The sequence below is a fragment of the Equus caballus genome, chromosome 25 (genome assembly GCF_041296265.1).
Source record: "Equus caballus isolate H_3958 breed thoroughbred chromosome 25, TB-T2T, whole genome shotgun sequence".
Taxonomy (NCBI): Eukaryota; Metazoa; Chordata; class Mammalia; order Perissodactyla; family Equidae; genus Equus; species Equus caballus.
This window is the reverse complement of record NC_091708.1, coordinates 26,428,737-26,442,847: the sequence shown is the minus strand read 5'-3', so window position 1 is coordinate 26,442,847 and position 14,111 is coordinate 26,428,737. Positions and strand designations below refer to the sequence as shown.

The 14,111-nt window shown below is 48.2% G+C and overlaps 1 protein-coding gene across 2 annotated transcripts; it reads left to right on the top strand.

Moving 5' to 3' along the window:
• Positions 1-7,192: 7,192 nt before the first annotated feature.
• RNF183 (ring finger protein 183) lies at positions 7,193-13,845 on the top strand. Of its 2 annotated transcripts, none has more exons than XM_005605711.4 (2): positions 7,193-7,634; positions 12,705-13,845. In XM_005605711.4, the coding sequence occupies exon 2, from the start codon at positions 12,743-12,745 to the stop codon at positions 13,319-13,321; it is 579 nt and encodes a 192-aa protein (XP_005605768.1). In that variant the 5' UTR covers positions 7,193-7,634; positions 12,705-12,742; the 3' UTR covers positions 13,322-13,845. The 2 variants fall into 2 exon arrangements, with proteins under 2 accessions (XP_005605768.1, XP_014591462.1); XM_014735976.3 differs by lacking the exon at positions 7,193-7,634 and adding an exon at positions 11,769-11,998.
• The last annotated feature ends 266 nt before the right edge of the window (positions 13,846-14,111 follow it).

The following is a 14,111-nucleotide window of genomic DNA, read 5'->3' as shown; positions in this document are numbered from 1 at the left end:
GCCAGCACTGCGTGTCCAGATGCTGGACTCTCTCAGTTCATCCAGGGAGAGTCTTTTGGTACCTGGCCGACTTCACATGACTGGTAACACGCAGATATTTAAAATGAGGCTGCATGGAACGTGGTCCATGATTCACCCCGAATGAAAAACACAGGGAACAAAACAGACCATACAGCATTGTCCCGTTTTGGTAAAAATATACCTGCACATATGTCTCTACATTCATAGATGAAGATCTGGAAGAAACAGAGCGAAAATCTCAACAGTTTTATCTCTGGGTATTGAGTTTAAACATGAATTTATTTTCTATTTTATGCCTTTCTGTATTTTTTTTTTTTGCAATGAGGATGAATCAACTTCATTTTTAAAACTTCCTTATTTTTGAAATAGATAATGCCTCCACACAGTCACAATCAAGAACACAAAATGTTAGGCCCCCTCGCATCCCTGGCTGCCTTCCATCGGGCCCCCTGCGGAGTGACCCATGTCCAAAGCGTCTAGTGTGTTCTTTCAGAGATATTTTATGCAGATTCAAGCAAACACATAAATTTGTTATTTCCTTTATCCCTTTTACGATAAAAAATAAGACTACTTTCATTTTGAAGAAAAGACTGTAGAAGACTCTGACATAGGAAGCTAAGTGAAAGAGTAGGTTAGAAAACAGTCCAGAGAGGATGATGCCTTTGATAATAATTTATGAAAACTATTTAAAATACTTATAAAGAAAAGACACTGAAAGGCTATACATTTAAATATGGCTGTGGTTACCTCTGCGTGTAGGATTTGGGGTGAGTTTATTTTCTCCCGGGAGGTGGCAGTACGGCCTGTTGGTTAGGATGTGGACTCTGGCCCCATGCTGCCTGGTTCAAATCCCGTCTGTCACTTCCTAGCCCTGCGACCTTGGGCAAGTGAGTTGATCTCTCTGTGTCTTAGTGCCCTCATCTGTCAAACAGAGATGATACAATGAAAGGACCCACCCCTAGAGCTGTCATCAGGGATAAGTTATCAAGTTCAGGCAGAGCCCCTGGAATAGTGCATAGCATTGTCCCGAAGGCTCAGTAATTTTTATATTCATCTGAGTTTCCTACTTTTTCTATATTGGACATGTATTGTAATAAAAGTTAAAGCACAAACCCCCGTGAGAGAAGGGAAACTATACAGATATAGAGAGGAGCACAGATGAGAAAGGTAGAGGCCAGGAGGCCCAAGGAGGAGCAGAAATGAGACCTGCAGACCCCGAGAGGAGGGAGCTCCCTGGCGTCCTGATTTTGACACCAAAAGCCCTGTGAGAGGGCCCTCTGCCAGTGTTGCCACTGAGCATTACAAGAGCAGAGATGGACCCTGGCCCAAGAGCCTTCTCTCCTGGCATTTGGAGAAGACCTGTGAGACCTTCCTGGAGACTCCCGGGACCTTGCTAATACAAACAGCCTCCAGCCAACTCTTTGCCGCTGTCTTCCTGGCAGGGCTCATCAGAACAAGTGTGAGGACTCACCTGGCTGTGCCGGGACCAACTCACACCAAGGACCTTCCGAGGGCCAAGTGCTGCCACCTTGACGCGCCTGCAGGTCTAGGGAATTGAACGAGGAGATGCTTCATTCACAGCCCAGCTGGAGAAAGAGCTGTCCAGTTTCAGTTCCATGTTGCTAAACATACCAAGAGGCACGTGCAAGAAGCGCATGCTCCATCCTTCATCCTTCAGCCGGAGCCTGTCCGAGAGGGGAGAAGGCTGCGCAGGAGCTCACACCCACTGTCCTCAGACGAAGGCAGGAGAGGGAAAAATGAGACCAGGAGTCAGAGGCCCTGGGTTCCAGCCTCAGCTCTGACATTTGGCATCAATATTAGCTGGGATAAATTCTTAATTTCATCAAAATCCAGTTGCTTCTTACAGAACCCCTTGAATTGATCTGGGAATAACCATGACAGATGTGACCTGCTTGATGAGAGGAAGTCTGTGAACTACTTTATGTTTGAAAGAATATCTAGATCTTGTAGTTCTTGCTAAGTCTGAGGTTAACAAGGGCTGGGAAATAGCACCGTAGCAGTGTTTCTAACTGCTGACACATTCTAAAAAGAAAATAAATGAAACAGTTCACAACCCGTATCCAAAATTCTAAAATCCCCACTCTCTGAGGGACAAAGTTTTTTCATTAAATTTGGTGCCAAAATTGACCTGACCTTATGGTGTTTATTCTTCTTGATGTCCATTTATAATAAATTGCAGGATATTAATGCATTGGATTACAGGGTGCTGCCTTAGATCCCACTGGGAGCGTTACTTAATGTATGGTAAATGTAGCATACGATCTTTAGTATGAAACATTCTGTGGCCCAAGGGGTTGTGACCTTGTAAAACGAATTCGGATGCTGCATAAAGCAGATGCCGGGGATGCCCATTCCCAGGTTGGGATTGACCCAGCCCTGTCTAGGATTTCTACTTCCAGGTGTCAGTCCTTGGGAAGTCTTTATCAATCTGAAGACGACTGTAATCAGGACAGGTCAAGGAGCATATACTGGGGCTATTTCTCCTAAATCAGTACTCGTCATACTTTAGCGTGTTTCTGAATCTCCTAGGCATCTTGTAAAAATGCAAATTCTGACTCAGCAGGTCTGGAGTGGGCCCGAAGTTCTGCATTTCTAACAATTTCCAGGAAATGCCTACGCTGCTGGGACTAAGTCCAGACAGGCCTACGCAAGGTTCTGAGTGATGACGACGATGTGATGCCCCACAGGGAGATTTGCCCCCTGCCTTCGGCGAGGAGCGGGGGGCTTGTTAAACGCTGATGGCCGCCTGACCCAGACCTGCCTCATCACTGCCTTTTCTCCATCCTCCACTGCTCATCCCCTGCCTTCTGCTGCTTCCTCCTCCCCGATGGCTTCATACCTGTACCGCCGCTCCAGACCTTGGCTCATGTCTCTTGACTGTCTCATGACTCTTCACTCATCCGGTTCCAAGGTACAGCTTAGACGAGATGCTTTTCCAGCTGGCTGACCTCAGCCCCCATGCATGAACTGAATTTGTTCAACTCTCAAATTCCTGAGACGCCTCACTATCTCTCCTGGGTATCTCCCTGGAAAAATTTTCCAGTGTTTGCAAAGGACTCCCCAGCCCCGACCACCCAGAGACATTATGATAATGCATTTGCTCACCAGACAATTAGTGACCTGGAAAGGGGCCTTGGTTTATTTTATGTTTATTTCAACATTTGCAATGCTGTGACTGATTTCTTACATGTCCTCTCTGCTTTTCTTTTTAAATTCTGCATTCCCTGGTTGCAGAAAACTCAGACTTACTTTCCAATTCAATTTTCCTGTTATAAAAATAATACATATGTATTAATGAAAACTTAGAAAATATAGGTTAGAAGAAAATGACAATACCAGTAAGCCCATCACCCAGAGATAATCACTGTAACATTTTGTTTTACAAAATCCAGCTCATACTACGTACACCATTTTGTAAACCACGTTCCCCCTCCGTTTACAGTATATTGTGACCATTTCCACAAATCAATAAAAATTCTTCCGCAACGTCATTTAAATGATTATGTAGTTTTCCATTGAACTGACGTGTTCTCATTGGACTTTTATATTGTTTTCAATCATTTGTGGTTAAAATAAAACTGCGATGAACATTCTTACTCAACCAAAACATACAGGCATATTCCGGTTCTGACATCAATTCCGACGTGTGTCTGTGGAACTCCATCAAGCAATTCTCCAACAACAGCTGGGTGTCCTACTATTCAACTCAATCCTGACATTATCTACCCAGAGATAGTGTCAGATTCCACCGGTTAAGGGCTCAGTCCCACAAGACTGTCCCCCACTTCAGACACTGATGGGGTCCAGAGCAGGCCGCCCCAGGATGCGCCACTGTGGTATGCAGATCATTTTTAGCTGCAGACAATAAAGGCTCAGACTCAGCAAGAACACTCGACCTTTCCCCACTAACTGCCTAAAACAAATTTAAAATAAAGGCCTGTCCCCAGGACAGGCCATCACCACAGATAACTTTGGGTTCCACTAGACTGGGAGGATCCTTGCTAAGCCCACTCTTATCAAAGTTCTATTCACCAAACATTTGCTTTTCCATTTCCATGTGGGTTGCCTTCCTCCCTTTTGAAGCCCCAAATCGCTACCCCAAACGTCCTCCTTCTCTGTAGCTGAAGATACTTCAACAGGCAGCCTCGGCCAGTTGGCTGAGTCGCTCAGTTTGCCTGAGCCTCTCCCGTGTATACACGTTATAAAGCTTTGTCTAATTTTCTCCTGTTATTCTGTCTCATGTGAATTTAATTCATTGTCCGGCCAGAAGGACCCAGAGCGGGTAGAGGAAATGCCTTCCTCCGCTACAACACCAATCGCAAGTCCAGGTTGTCACCTGTGCTTCTGACCAACTAGCTATAGATGGGAGGTTCCCACAATCCCCTCCTTGGGTTTGGTTAATTTGCTAGAGTGGCTCACAGAACTCAGAGAAAACATTTACTCACGTTTACCAGTTTATTATAAAGGATATAGAGAAACAGGCAGATGGAAGAGATGCATAGGGCAAGGTGTGGAGAAAGGGAGCGGAGCTTCCACGCCTTCTCAGAACAAGCCACTCTCCCCAAGTCTCCATGTGTTCTCCAACCTGGAATCTCTCTGAGCCCCGTCCCGTTGGGTCTTTACAGAGCCTTCGATACGCAGGCATGATGGATTAAATCATTGACCATTGGTGATTGAACTGGATCTCCAGCCTCTCTCCCCTCCCGGGAGTTGGGTGGAGGAAACTGAGCTGGAAGTTCCAACCCTCCAATTTCCAGGTTGGTTCCCCTGGCAACCAAACCCCATCCTTAGGTTACCTAAGGGGCTTTCCAAAGGTCACCCTCATTAACAGAATGAGAGACACCTTTATCTCTCTTATCACTTAGGAAATTCCAAGGGTTTTTGGAGCTCTGTGCCAGGAATAGGACAAGGACCAAATACATATTTATCATAAATCACAATATCACATATAGCTTTTGGATACCTCCAGAGAATTATTTTATTAGGTCAGAGTATATGAGCTTCCTCATGGTTTGCACGAGTGTCATCAAACCAGAAAGACTGGTTTCCAAACTGTCAAATACAAAGCAGATCTTCTGGGCTAAATCAGGGTTTGAATCCCCAATAACTTTAGTTAACAGCAGTGACATTGGAAAGCAGGGAATTCCAGAGCTGAGACGGATCCCCAGACCACCAAGGCATGCTTCGAGGCAGCTCTCTGCCTCCAGCTTAGAAAGAGGGGGAAAATTGCTTAGAGATCTCTTTTAGGGACCTAAGACTTCCCCAAGCCCACAACTTTATTTTCACACAATTCTAGGCTCATCTAAATCTTGTAATCATTTCGGCATTTATTTTTCCATCCAATATTTACATATTTAAAAGGAAGGGATTGGGGGCCCGCCCGGTGGCAGAGTGGTTAAGTTCGTGCGCTCTGCTTCGGCAGTCCGTGGTTCCATCAGTTTGGATCCCGGGTGTGGACCTAGCACCGCTCATCAGGCCATGCTGAGGCGGCGTCTCACATAGCACAACCGGAAGGACCTACAACTATGTACTGGGGGGCTTTGGGGAGAAGATGAAGAAGAAAAAAAGAAGAGTGGCAAAAGATGTTAGCTCAGGTGCCAATCTTAAAAAAAAAAAACAAAAAGAGGGGCCAGCCCGGTGGTACAGCAGTGAAGTTTGCACATTCTGCTTCGGCTGCCCCGGGTTCACCGTTCAGATCCCGGGTGTGGACATGGCACCGCTCATCAAGCCATGCTGTGGCAGGCGTCCCACATATAAAGTAGAGGAAGATGGGCATGGATGTTAGCTCAGGACCAGTCTTCCTCAGCAAAAAGAGGAAGATTGGCAGCAGATGTTAGCTCAGGGCTAATCTTCCTCAAAAAAAAAAAAAAAAGAAAGAAAAAGAAAGAAAGAAAATGAAGAGATTAGATCAATAGGAGAATGGTTAAGTAATTTATGGTACAGCCATTCAATGAACTATGATAAACCATTAAAAAACTGAAAAAGCTCTTAATGTACTAACAGAGAAGGGTAACTCAGATCCATCATTACAGGAAAAAGCAGGGCGCAGAACAGTGAATACAATATACGCATTTGTAAAAAGGAGGAAAAGGAATACATAGACATTTAGCCATAGGCATTTTGTTTGTGTACCAGTAAAACGTCTTTGGAAAGAAATACAAGAAACAAATAGTATAATACCCTAATTTTCGAGAAACTAGGCGGCTGGGAGAAGAACATTTTCATTGCAAAATCAAACCTTTCCCACGGTGAACAATGTGGATGTATTACCCCTTCCAAAATAAAAGAAAAATTTAAAAACATAAAATGAGGGGACTAGGGCATTTGATTACATCACTGGTCAAATACATTTATGTATTTCTGTTTATTTTCCAAACCCCTTTAAAAGGTCAGTAAAGGAACTGCTATTATTCCTTTAAACAATAGGCAGCATTTTTTAGTTACTATTATTTTAATATTTGTGAATCAGATAGGAAAAAAATCAGTCTCATTTAAATGTGAATTTCTATAATTATAAATGAGGTTGAACAATTACATAGACATTCCATTTCCATTTCTCTTCCTGTGATTTGCCTCATTATGTATCATAATAATAGTTCTGGTTAACATTTGCTGCATGTTCCCGTGTACCAGGCACTGTGTTATGATCTCTTCATGGATTGTCTCATTTAATCTGCAGATCAAGTAGCTAATTTTTTTTTTTTTTTTTTTTGCTGAGGAAGATTTGCCCTGAGCTAACAACTGTGCCAATCTTCCTCTATTTTGTATGCAGGTTACTGCCACAGCATGGCCACCGATGAGTGGTGTAGGTCTGCACCTGGGAACCAAATCTGGGCTGCCAAAGTGGAGCACACTGAATTTAACCACTAGGCTATGGGGTTGGCCCCAAGTAGGTAAAATTATTTGCCTAGTTAGGTGAGGAAATTGAGGCTTGGAGAAATTAACTAATTTGCTCAAGTCCCCATTGCTAGTAAGTAGAGTCTGGATTCTGAGTGAGGATTTGACTCTGACCCAGAAGTCAAACCTGATTGAGAGCCCGGGCTCTTCACGCTTATGCTTAAATGGCTCTTCCCTGATTCTGTTGGATTATTTGCCTTTCTATTAATATTTTGCAAGAGCACTTTGGACATTGGCTGTAAGCGATCAGAATAAGGAAGGCTCTGTCTGGGCTGAGGGGCAGAGTGGCTTAGAGACAGCCCGCCTTCCCGGCAAAGGAAGGCTGTGCATGCGTCAAGAGTCAAGGCAGTCAGCACGCAGAGGGCGAGTACACTCAGAGACGATGGCAGGAGACCAACCTAACACAGGACAGAGGTCTGCAAGGATCAGTGGACTCTGACCTCATGAGAGAAGAAGCCAGAGTGACTCATAGGAGGAAGATGAACTCGAAACTTCCAGGCTGTCTCCAGTTGGGCAGACAGTTAAAGTCGCGAGAAGGAAGAAGAGAAAACCTGAAAGAGAGAGAGCCGGCCAGGAGGTGCGTGAAGACCCATGCAAATAAGACCCGCCCACAGCTGCCTGGAAACCGAGCCACAAGAAGTCAGAGCACAGAGCACATGCTGCAGGGCCAGCAAGGAGGAGCGAGGAGGGAGCAGGTAAGCAGCCAGAGAGGGCCACGGAAGGGTGGGCCACAAGGCCCTAGTGTCCTGAGAGGCAGCGTGGTTCAGTGGGTGAACACTGGCCTGGGATGTCAGGCTCCTGGGATCACCTTTTAAGCTCAGCCATTCTTGAGCTGTGAAGTCTCGGGCAAGTCACTTCACCATTCTGAACCTCGGCTTCCCCATCTATAAAATGGGTATGAAAGCATCCCGCTATGTATGGTGCACCTGGCGTGCTTTTACCTGTTCAGGCACTATCCCTTCTTCACAGCAACCTTGTAAGGTGGGATTATCAGCCTATTTTACAGAGGAAAATGAAGCTCAGAGAAGTTAAACCACTTATCTAAGACCTCCCAGCAAATAAGTTTGGTTCCAAAGCCTGCACACTTTCAACTCCCTATCCTGCTTCCTTCACGGGGTGGTTTTAAAGAACCAAATGGCCTTATGCAAATGGAAATAAATGGGAAAAGGCAATTATACCATCTCAATGTGAGTTGCCACACTTAGATCCTAGCAAGGACTGGCGTCTTTTGTAAACTGTGAAGTGTTATAAAAATGCTCGTTCTTCGTCTCTCTCCTTTCGAGGTTGAAAACATTGGGGTGATGCTACCGACAGTTGATATCTGGCTGCCTGACTCAGCCATAGACCGAGGCGATGCCTCTGGGGTGGTGTTCAGGACAGTGTAGCCGAGCTGTCCTGGCCTGGGGGTGGCTGGTGGGCGGATACAGGCCAGAGTCTCCTGGAGAGGCTGGAGCCTGACCTGCTGATCCAGAAATGACAGAGGGCCCGTGGCAGGTATGGGCTCGGGTGCTGATGCAACAATGATCATGCCTCTTGGACAGCACTTTATCATGGCCCTGGGACTTCAGAAACCGCAGCTCTGCTTCGGGGAGGGTGGGGGCATCTTTAAGGATAGTAACACAAGCTTACTGTAGTACAGTTGAAATTTTCAGTTAAGAGAATTAAAAAACAAAACAAAACACCTATAATCTTACCCCTAGAGATGACCACTGTTGACATTTTGGCGCCTGTCTTTTCAGACCTTTCTTCCCCTGCACACATTTATTGGAAAATGCGGTTATATTGTTTTATTATGGTTTTATTACTGGTTCTTTTCACTGAATGACATATTACGACCATATTTTCCTATTAATAGATGTTTGATCCCATCATTTGAAAGGCTGCAGAAAGTCTTTTCATATGAATGAAGCAGAATTTATTCAATCCATGTCCTCCTCTTGGGTAACCGGGTAGTTTCAAGACTTCATCGTTAGAACTGTGCTTTGCAGGTAGCTCTGTGATCAAATCTTTGCACTGGTCCTTGATTCTTTCCGGGGGATGGATTCCCAGTGAGGTCTGCTTTTTTTTTTTTCTTTTAAGATTTTATTTTTCCTTTTTCTCCCCAAAGTTCCTCAGCACATAGTTGCATATTTTAGTTGTGGTCCTTCTAGTTGTGGCGTGTGGGATGCTGCCTCAGCGTTGCCTGATGAGCGGTGCCATGTCCACGCCCATGATCTGAACCGGCAAAACCCTAGGCCACCAAAGCGAAGCGCTCAAACTTAACCACTCAGTCGCGGGCCCGGCCCCTGAGGTCTGCTTCTGACACACTCTGGAAGTCAGGGGCTCCTCCAAGCTCAGTGCATAAAAGTTTCGTGGGGGGCTGGCCCCGTGGCCGAGCGGTTAAGTTTGCATGCTCCACTTCGGTGGCCCAGGGTTTTGCTGGTTCGGATCCTGGGTGTGGACCTAGCACAGCTCATTGAGCCATGCTAAGGCGGCGTCCTACATAGCACAGCCAGAAGGACCCACAACTGAAATATGCCACTATGTACTGGGGGGCTTTGGGGAGAAGAAGGAAAAAAAAAAGGATTGGCAACAGATGGTAGCTCAGGTGCCAATCTTTAAAAAAGAAAAAGAAAAAAAACTTAGGTGGCCTCGAAGTCAGCCTTGACCCTTCCTCTCTCTCAAATACATTTGTAGGAGGAATGCCAACCACCACACAGACAGTATTTACTCGGTGCCAGGCTCTATCTAAGAGCTTTGCCCTCCGATGTACTACTTTTAGCTTCCTTTTCAGAAGAAGAAATGGAGGCACAGAGAGGTTAAGCAATTCAGCTGGAATCACGGCTCTAATAAGCAGTGGATCTGGGGTCATGAGCCTCAACAACCTGGTTCCAGAATCTATGCTGTCTGCTGCTTCTTGGGAAGACATCTTTCACCCCATCCCCATGGATCTTCTCCACCGCGGCCTGATACACACCAAGCTCCCCCATCCCAGCCTGGGCCACTGCTAGAGCCCCTAACTGGTCTTCCATTTCCTCTCTGCCCTTCCAGTCTGTTCTCTGCTCTGCAGCTGGAACGGTGTTTTTAAAATGGAAATGGAATCAGGTGACACCCCGTACACACACACACATTCACACTCACCCCTAGAATAAAATCCACATGCATTCATTCCCCGGCTTCAGGGCCTGCCTCCTCCCTCTCTGCCTTCATTCTGAGCCACTTTCCCACCGCAGCTCCACCCACTGCACCTCAGTGTCCCCCCCCCACCCCGCTTCACATCCTGAGTTTGGCAGAGCTTTGTCTCACGTAAGGATTTTGGCACATGTTGTCTCCTTGGCCTGGAATGTCCTTCACTCTGCATGGCTGGATTCTTGTCATCCTTCCACCTCAGCTTTCGTGTCACCTCTTTGGAGAAACCTTTCCTGGTGGTCTCATCGGCAGCAGCTAGCCGCCTAAGCCCATTTTCCTTTTTGTCCTTTATAGCATTCATTAAAATTATGTATTTATTTCTGGCCCATTACTCATTAAATGTCTCTTTCCCTCATTAGACGCTAAATATCATGAGGTCAACGACCATGTCTATTTTATTCACCATTATTTACCCAACGCCCAGCATGGCGCCTGGCAGATAGCGAGCACTCAGTAGTAACTCTATAACTGTTTGTAGATGGATGAGTGATCCACAGAAGGCACCCGTTGGTAAGGATCCTCGGTAAACTATCCCAGCCCTGGTCAGAGCTATTCCACCCTCCTCCTCCATCTCTTCATTTCCTCTTCCCTATACGGAGCAGTGAGAGAGGTCCAGAAGAGAACCAGGAAGCACGGGTGAGAGAGTGTAAGTGGGTTTTGCTTCAGGTGTCAACTCAATCAGGGTAGATGATGCGGGCCGGCCCGGTGGCGCAGCGGTTAAGTGTGCACGTTCCGCTTCGGTGGCCCGGGGTTTGCCGGTTCGGATCCCGGGTGCAGACATGGCACCGCTTGGCAGGTCATGCTGTCGTAGGCGTCCCACGTATAAAGTGGAGGAAGATGGGCATGGATGTTAGCTCAGGGCCAGTCTTCCTCAGCAAAAAGAGGAGGTTTGGCAGCAGATGTTAGCTCAGGGCTAATCTTCCTCAAAAATAAGAAAGAAAGAAAAGAAAGGAAGAAAGGAAGAAAGAAAGAAAGAAGCTGGGTGACCTTGCGTGAGAGTCACTTCTTGCCTCCAATCTGCAAAGTGAGGGGTTAGGATGGAGAAGTGGTTTTTAAACTTTATTTCCTCAGCAGTTCCACTCTTCGGCCTATTCAAATGACCGACAGAGAAAAGCTAAGCGTTTCTGGTTGAAATGGGGAAGCGGGGCTGCAGCCCTTCTCCTGGGTCCCTCTTTTAAGGCGTCAAGGGTGGTAGGATTGCCAATGCTTGGACTCTAAGATCTCAGTGCTCAGTGCCTGCCAGGCTGGCTGGCTGTGTTCTAAGAACAAAGAAGGCAGCAGGCTTGCAAGTTCTAGTTGCAGCTACTTGGGCACATGCAATGATCAGAAGACTGGAGACAACTTGCTGGATCTGATATTCAAAGACTTGAGGCTGTGCAGCAGGTGAATTTCACAGCAGTTGAAGTGCAGGGCAGGCAGCTCCTTTGTGTGAGAAGGAGGTTTCAGCCATTTTAGAGAAGAATGAGGGCCCAGGAGTGAGGAAGCCAGAAGGCTCACCTACCCTCTCCACAATCTAGAAAAAGGAAATTGCCACCCCTACCTTTCCTGCCGGGATCCCAGGTCTTGAAGGGACCGCCCACAGCCTTGCAGATCCTTGCCTTCCAGGGCTGTGCATTTGCCACGCCCTGGGGGAACTCTGCTCCCCTGCCTCCCCACCCTGCACCCAGGCAGCTCTCTGGCCTTCGCTGCAGGCAGGCGAGCTCCAGAGGCTGCAGCCTGGGCCACCTGGCAGCTCCAGGTGCTACGTGTGTGCGCTCCCATGGAGACGGCCCCGGGGTTGGTGGCAAGAAGGCTGTCTCCCAAAGCTTTGTGGATTCAGGAGAGGGAGAGACTGGAACATCAGGTCCTTCAGGGTAGTCTGCCTGACCGCTCTAGTGCCAGCGAAGCCCAGGTGGGTGCCCTGGGGGTTTCCTGGAACAAAAGGAGGGAGGAGGAGCCAGAGGAGGCCGAGGATTGGAAGGAGGCTCTGGAAGGGCTGATCTGGGGACCTGGGCAGGGGAGCCTCTTCAAGCTGCCGGGTCAAGGGGAGACGCCTTGCCAGGAACCCCTCGTCAGGCCAGCACCATGCCCTGTATCAAAGACTGGGCAAATGGACTCTGTGGCCCAGTGGGAGGAGGGAAAGGGCCTGGCATTTGTCCCTGGAGGAGGGACAGACCGGGGGATTCACAAAGCCCATCTCTGCACTAGTCAGGGATCTGAGGCAGCAGCGAAGGAAGTAGCTGACCTCCAGCATGAACCACAGACTGTGGCTCCCCTCTGTCTCCCTGGAGCCCGAAAAGCCGAGGGCAGCCACGTGGAGCACACGGGGCATTTGTATCCATTTCCAAAGCGGGGCTGCAGTCTCCCTCGGTGGCAGATCACCAACGGTGGGGTGGCTCAGGCCCAGAGGGGACGCTGCAGGAGCACCAGACTTAACTCCGCGGCTTAGGAACTGGGTGATCTGGAGCAAATCGCTTCCTCTTTTTGAGCCTAAGTCCTTTCATCTGTGAAATGTGGGTGGTAATACCCTTTGACAACCCACAGAACTCCTAGCCTAGGAGCAAGCGCAGGGCCACAGTTCATTGGGTGTTCCTTTGCTCCTTCTCTCTGTCTGCCAGGTCATCTCCTGCAAGGCCACCCGGCGTCTGGTCTGAGGATGGCCGAGCAGCAGGGCCGGGAGCCTGAGGCTGAGTGCCCTGTCTGTTGGAACCCCTTCAACAACACGTTCCACACCCCGAAAGTGCTGGACTGCTGTCACTCCTTCTGCCTGGAATGCCTGGCCCACCTCAGCCTGGTGACTCCGGCCCGTCGCCAGCTGCTGTGTCCACTCTGTCGCCAGCCCACTGTGCTGGCTTCTGGGCAGCCTGTCACTGACTTGCCCACGGATATTGCCATGCTCACCTTGCTTCGCCTGGAGCCCCACCACGTCATCCTGGAAGGCCGTCAGCTCTGTCTCAAGGACCACCCCAAGAGCCGCTACTTCCTGCGCCAGCCCCAGGTCTACACACTGGACCTAGGCCCCGAGCCTGTGAACCAGACTGGGCCCCTCCAGGACATGGCCTCTGCCACCAGGCCCATGCCCATCTCCATCCCCAGCCACTACTCTCTGAGGGAGTGTTCCCGCAACCCTCAGTTCCGGATCTTTGCCTACCTGATGGCTGTCATCCTGAGCGTCATGCTCTTGCTCATCTTCTCCATCTTTTGGACCAAGCAGTTCCTTTGGGGGGTCGGGTGAGCATCTGTTCCGGATAAGGAACCAAGCCTTTCTCGGCCGCTGCTGGGCATGGGGACTGCAGAGCCTCGTTTGGGGCTGCCTTCCTTTGTAGCATTGTTCATTTTTACAACCCAGGGATCAGTTAGACCTTGTGTTTGCTTCTGGGAACAGAGACAGTCCTACTATAATGAGAACCTCTGAAAGCTAAAGGGCTGGGGAGAGCTGTGAAGAGTGTGTGAACCATGGGGTCATGGAAGGGCAGAGAAGCAGGTCTGTGACTCCAGAGCTACGTAGCAAGCTGTGCCAAAGGGTTGGACGACTAGCCAGGAAGCTGACCACCAGAAATAGCAAGTCGCATTTCTCCTTGGAGCTGCTCTGAACTCGGTTCACATCTCCTTGAGTTGCTCTTTTTATTATGTGTTGCTAAAAAATTTGGAAAGTGAGCTTCAGTTCTGTGAGCAAATGTGTTTGTTTTCCCCTTTCTGTTTTCTGCTTGGATATCTTACCACCAGTCCCAGTAAAAATGGTCTGCACTCATTCATTCATTCACTTACTCATCCTACACCCATTTGTTCGGCTGGTGCTGTGCTGGAACGAGGGGAAGACAAGGGGATTATCCCGGGGCGGCAGAACCCTTCCAGCAGGGAGGGCGTGCTCACTCAGCTGCCTCCTGTACAAGACAAACTCTGCGTGGTTTATGGAGTGTTAAGAGTGTAAAGGATTAAAGGTGAAAGTGGCCAGGGTCAGTGGATCAAAGGAAATCTGGGATTTGGAGGAGGTGTTTATTCCTCCTGGTGGGTGCTGGGCGCAG

Excerpts from the sequence above, each read along its gene's own strand:
- RNF183 (XM_005605711.4), top strand. The coding sequence starts at position 12,743 with ATGGCCGAGCAGCAGGGCCGGGAGCCTGAGGCTGAGTGCCCTGTCTGT.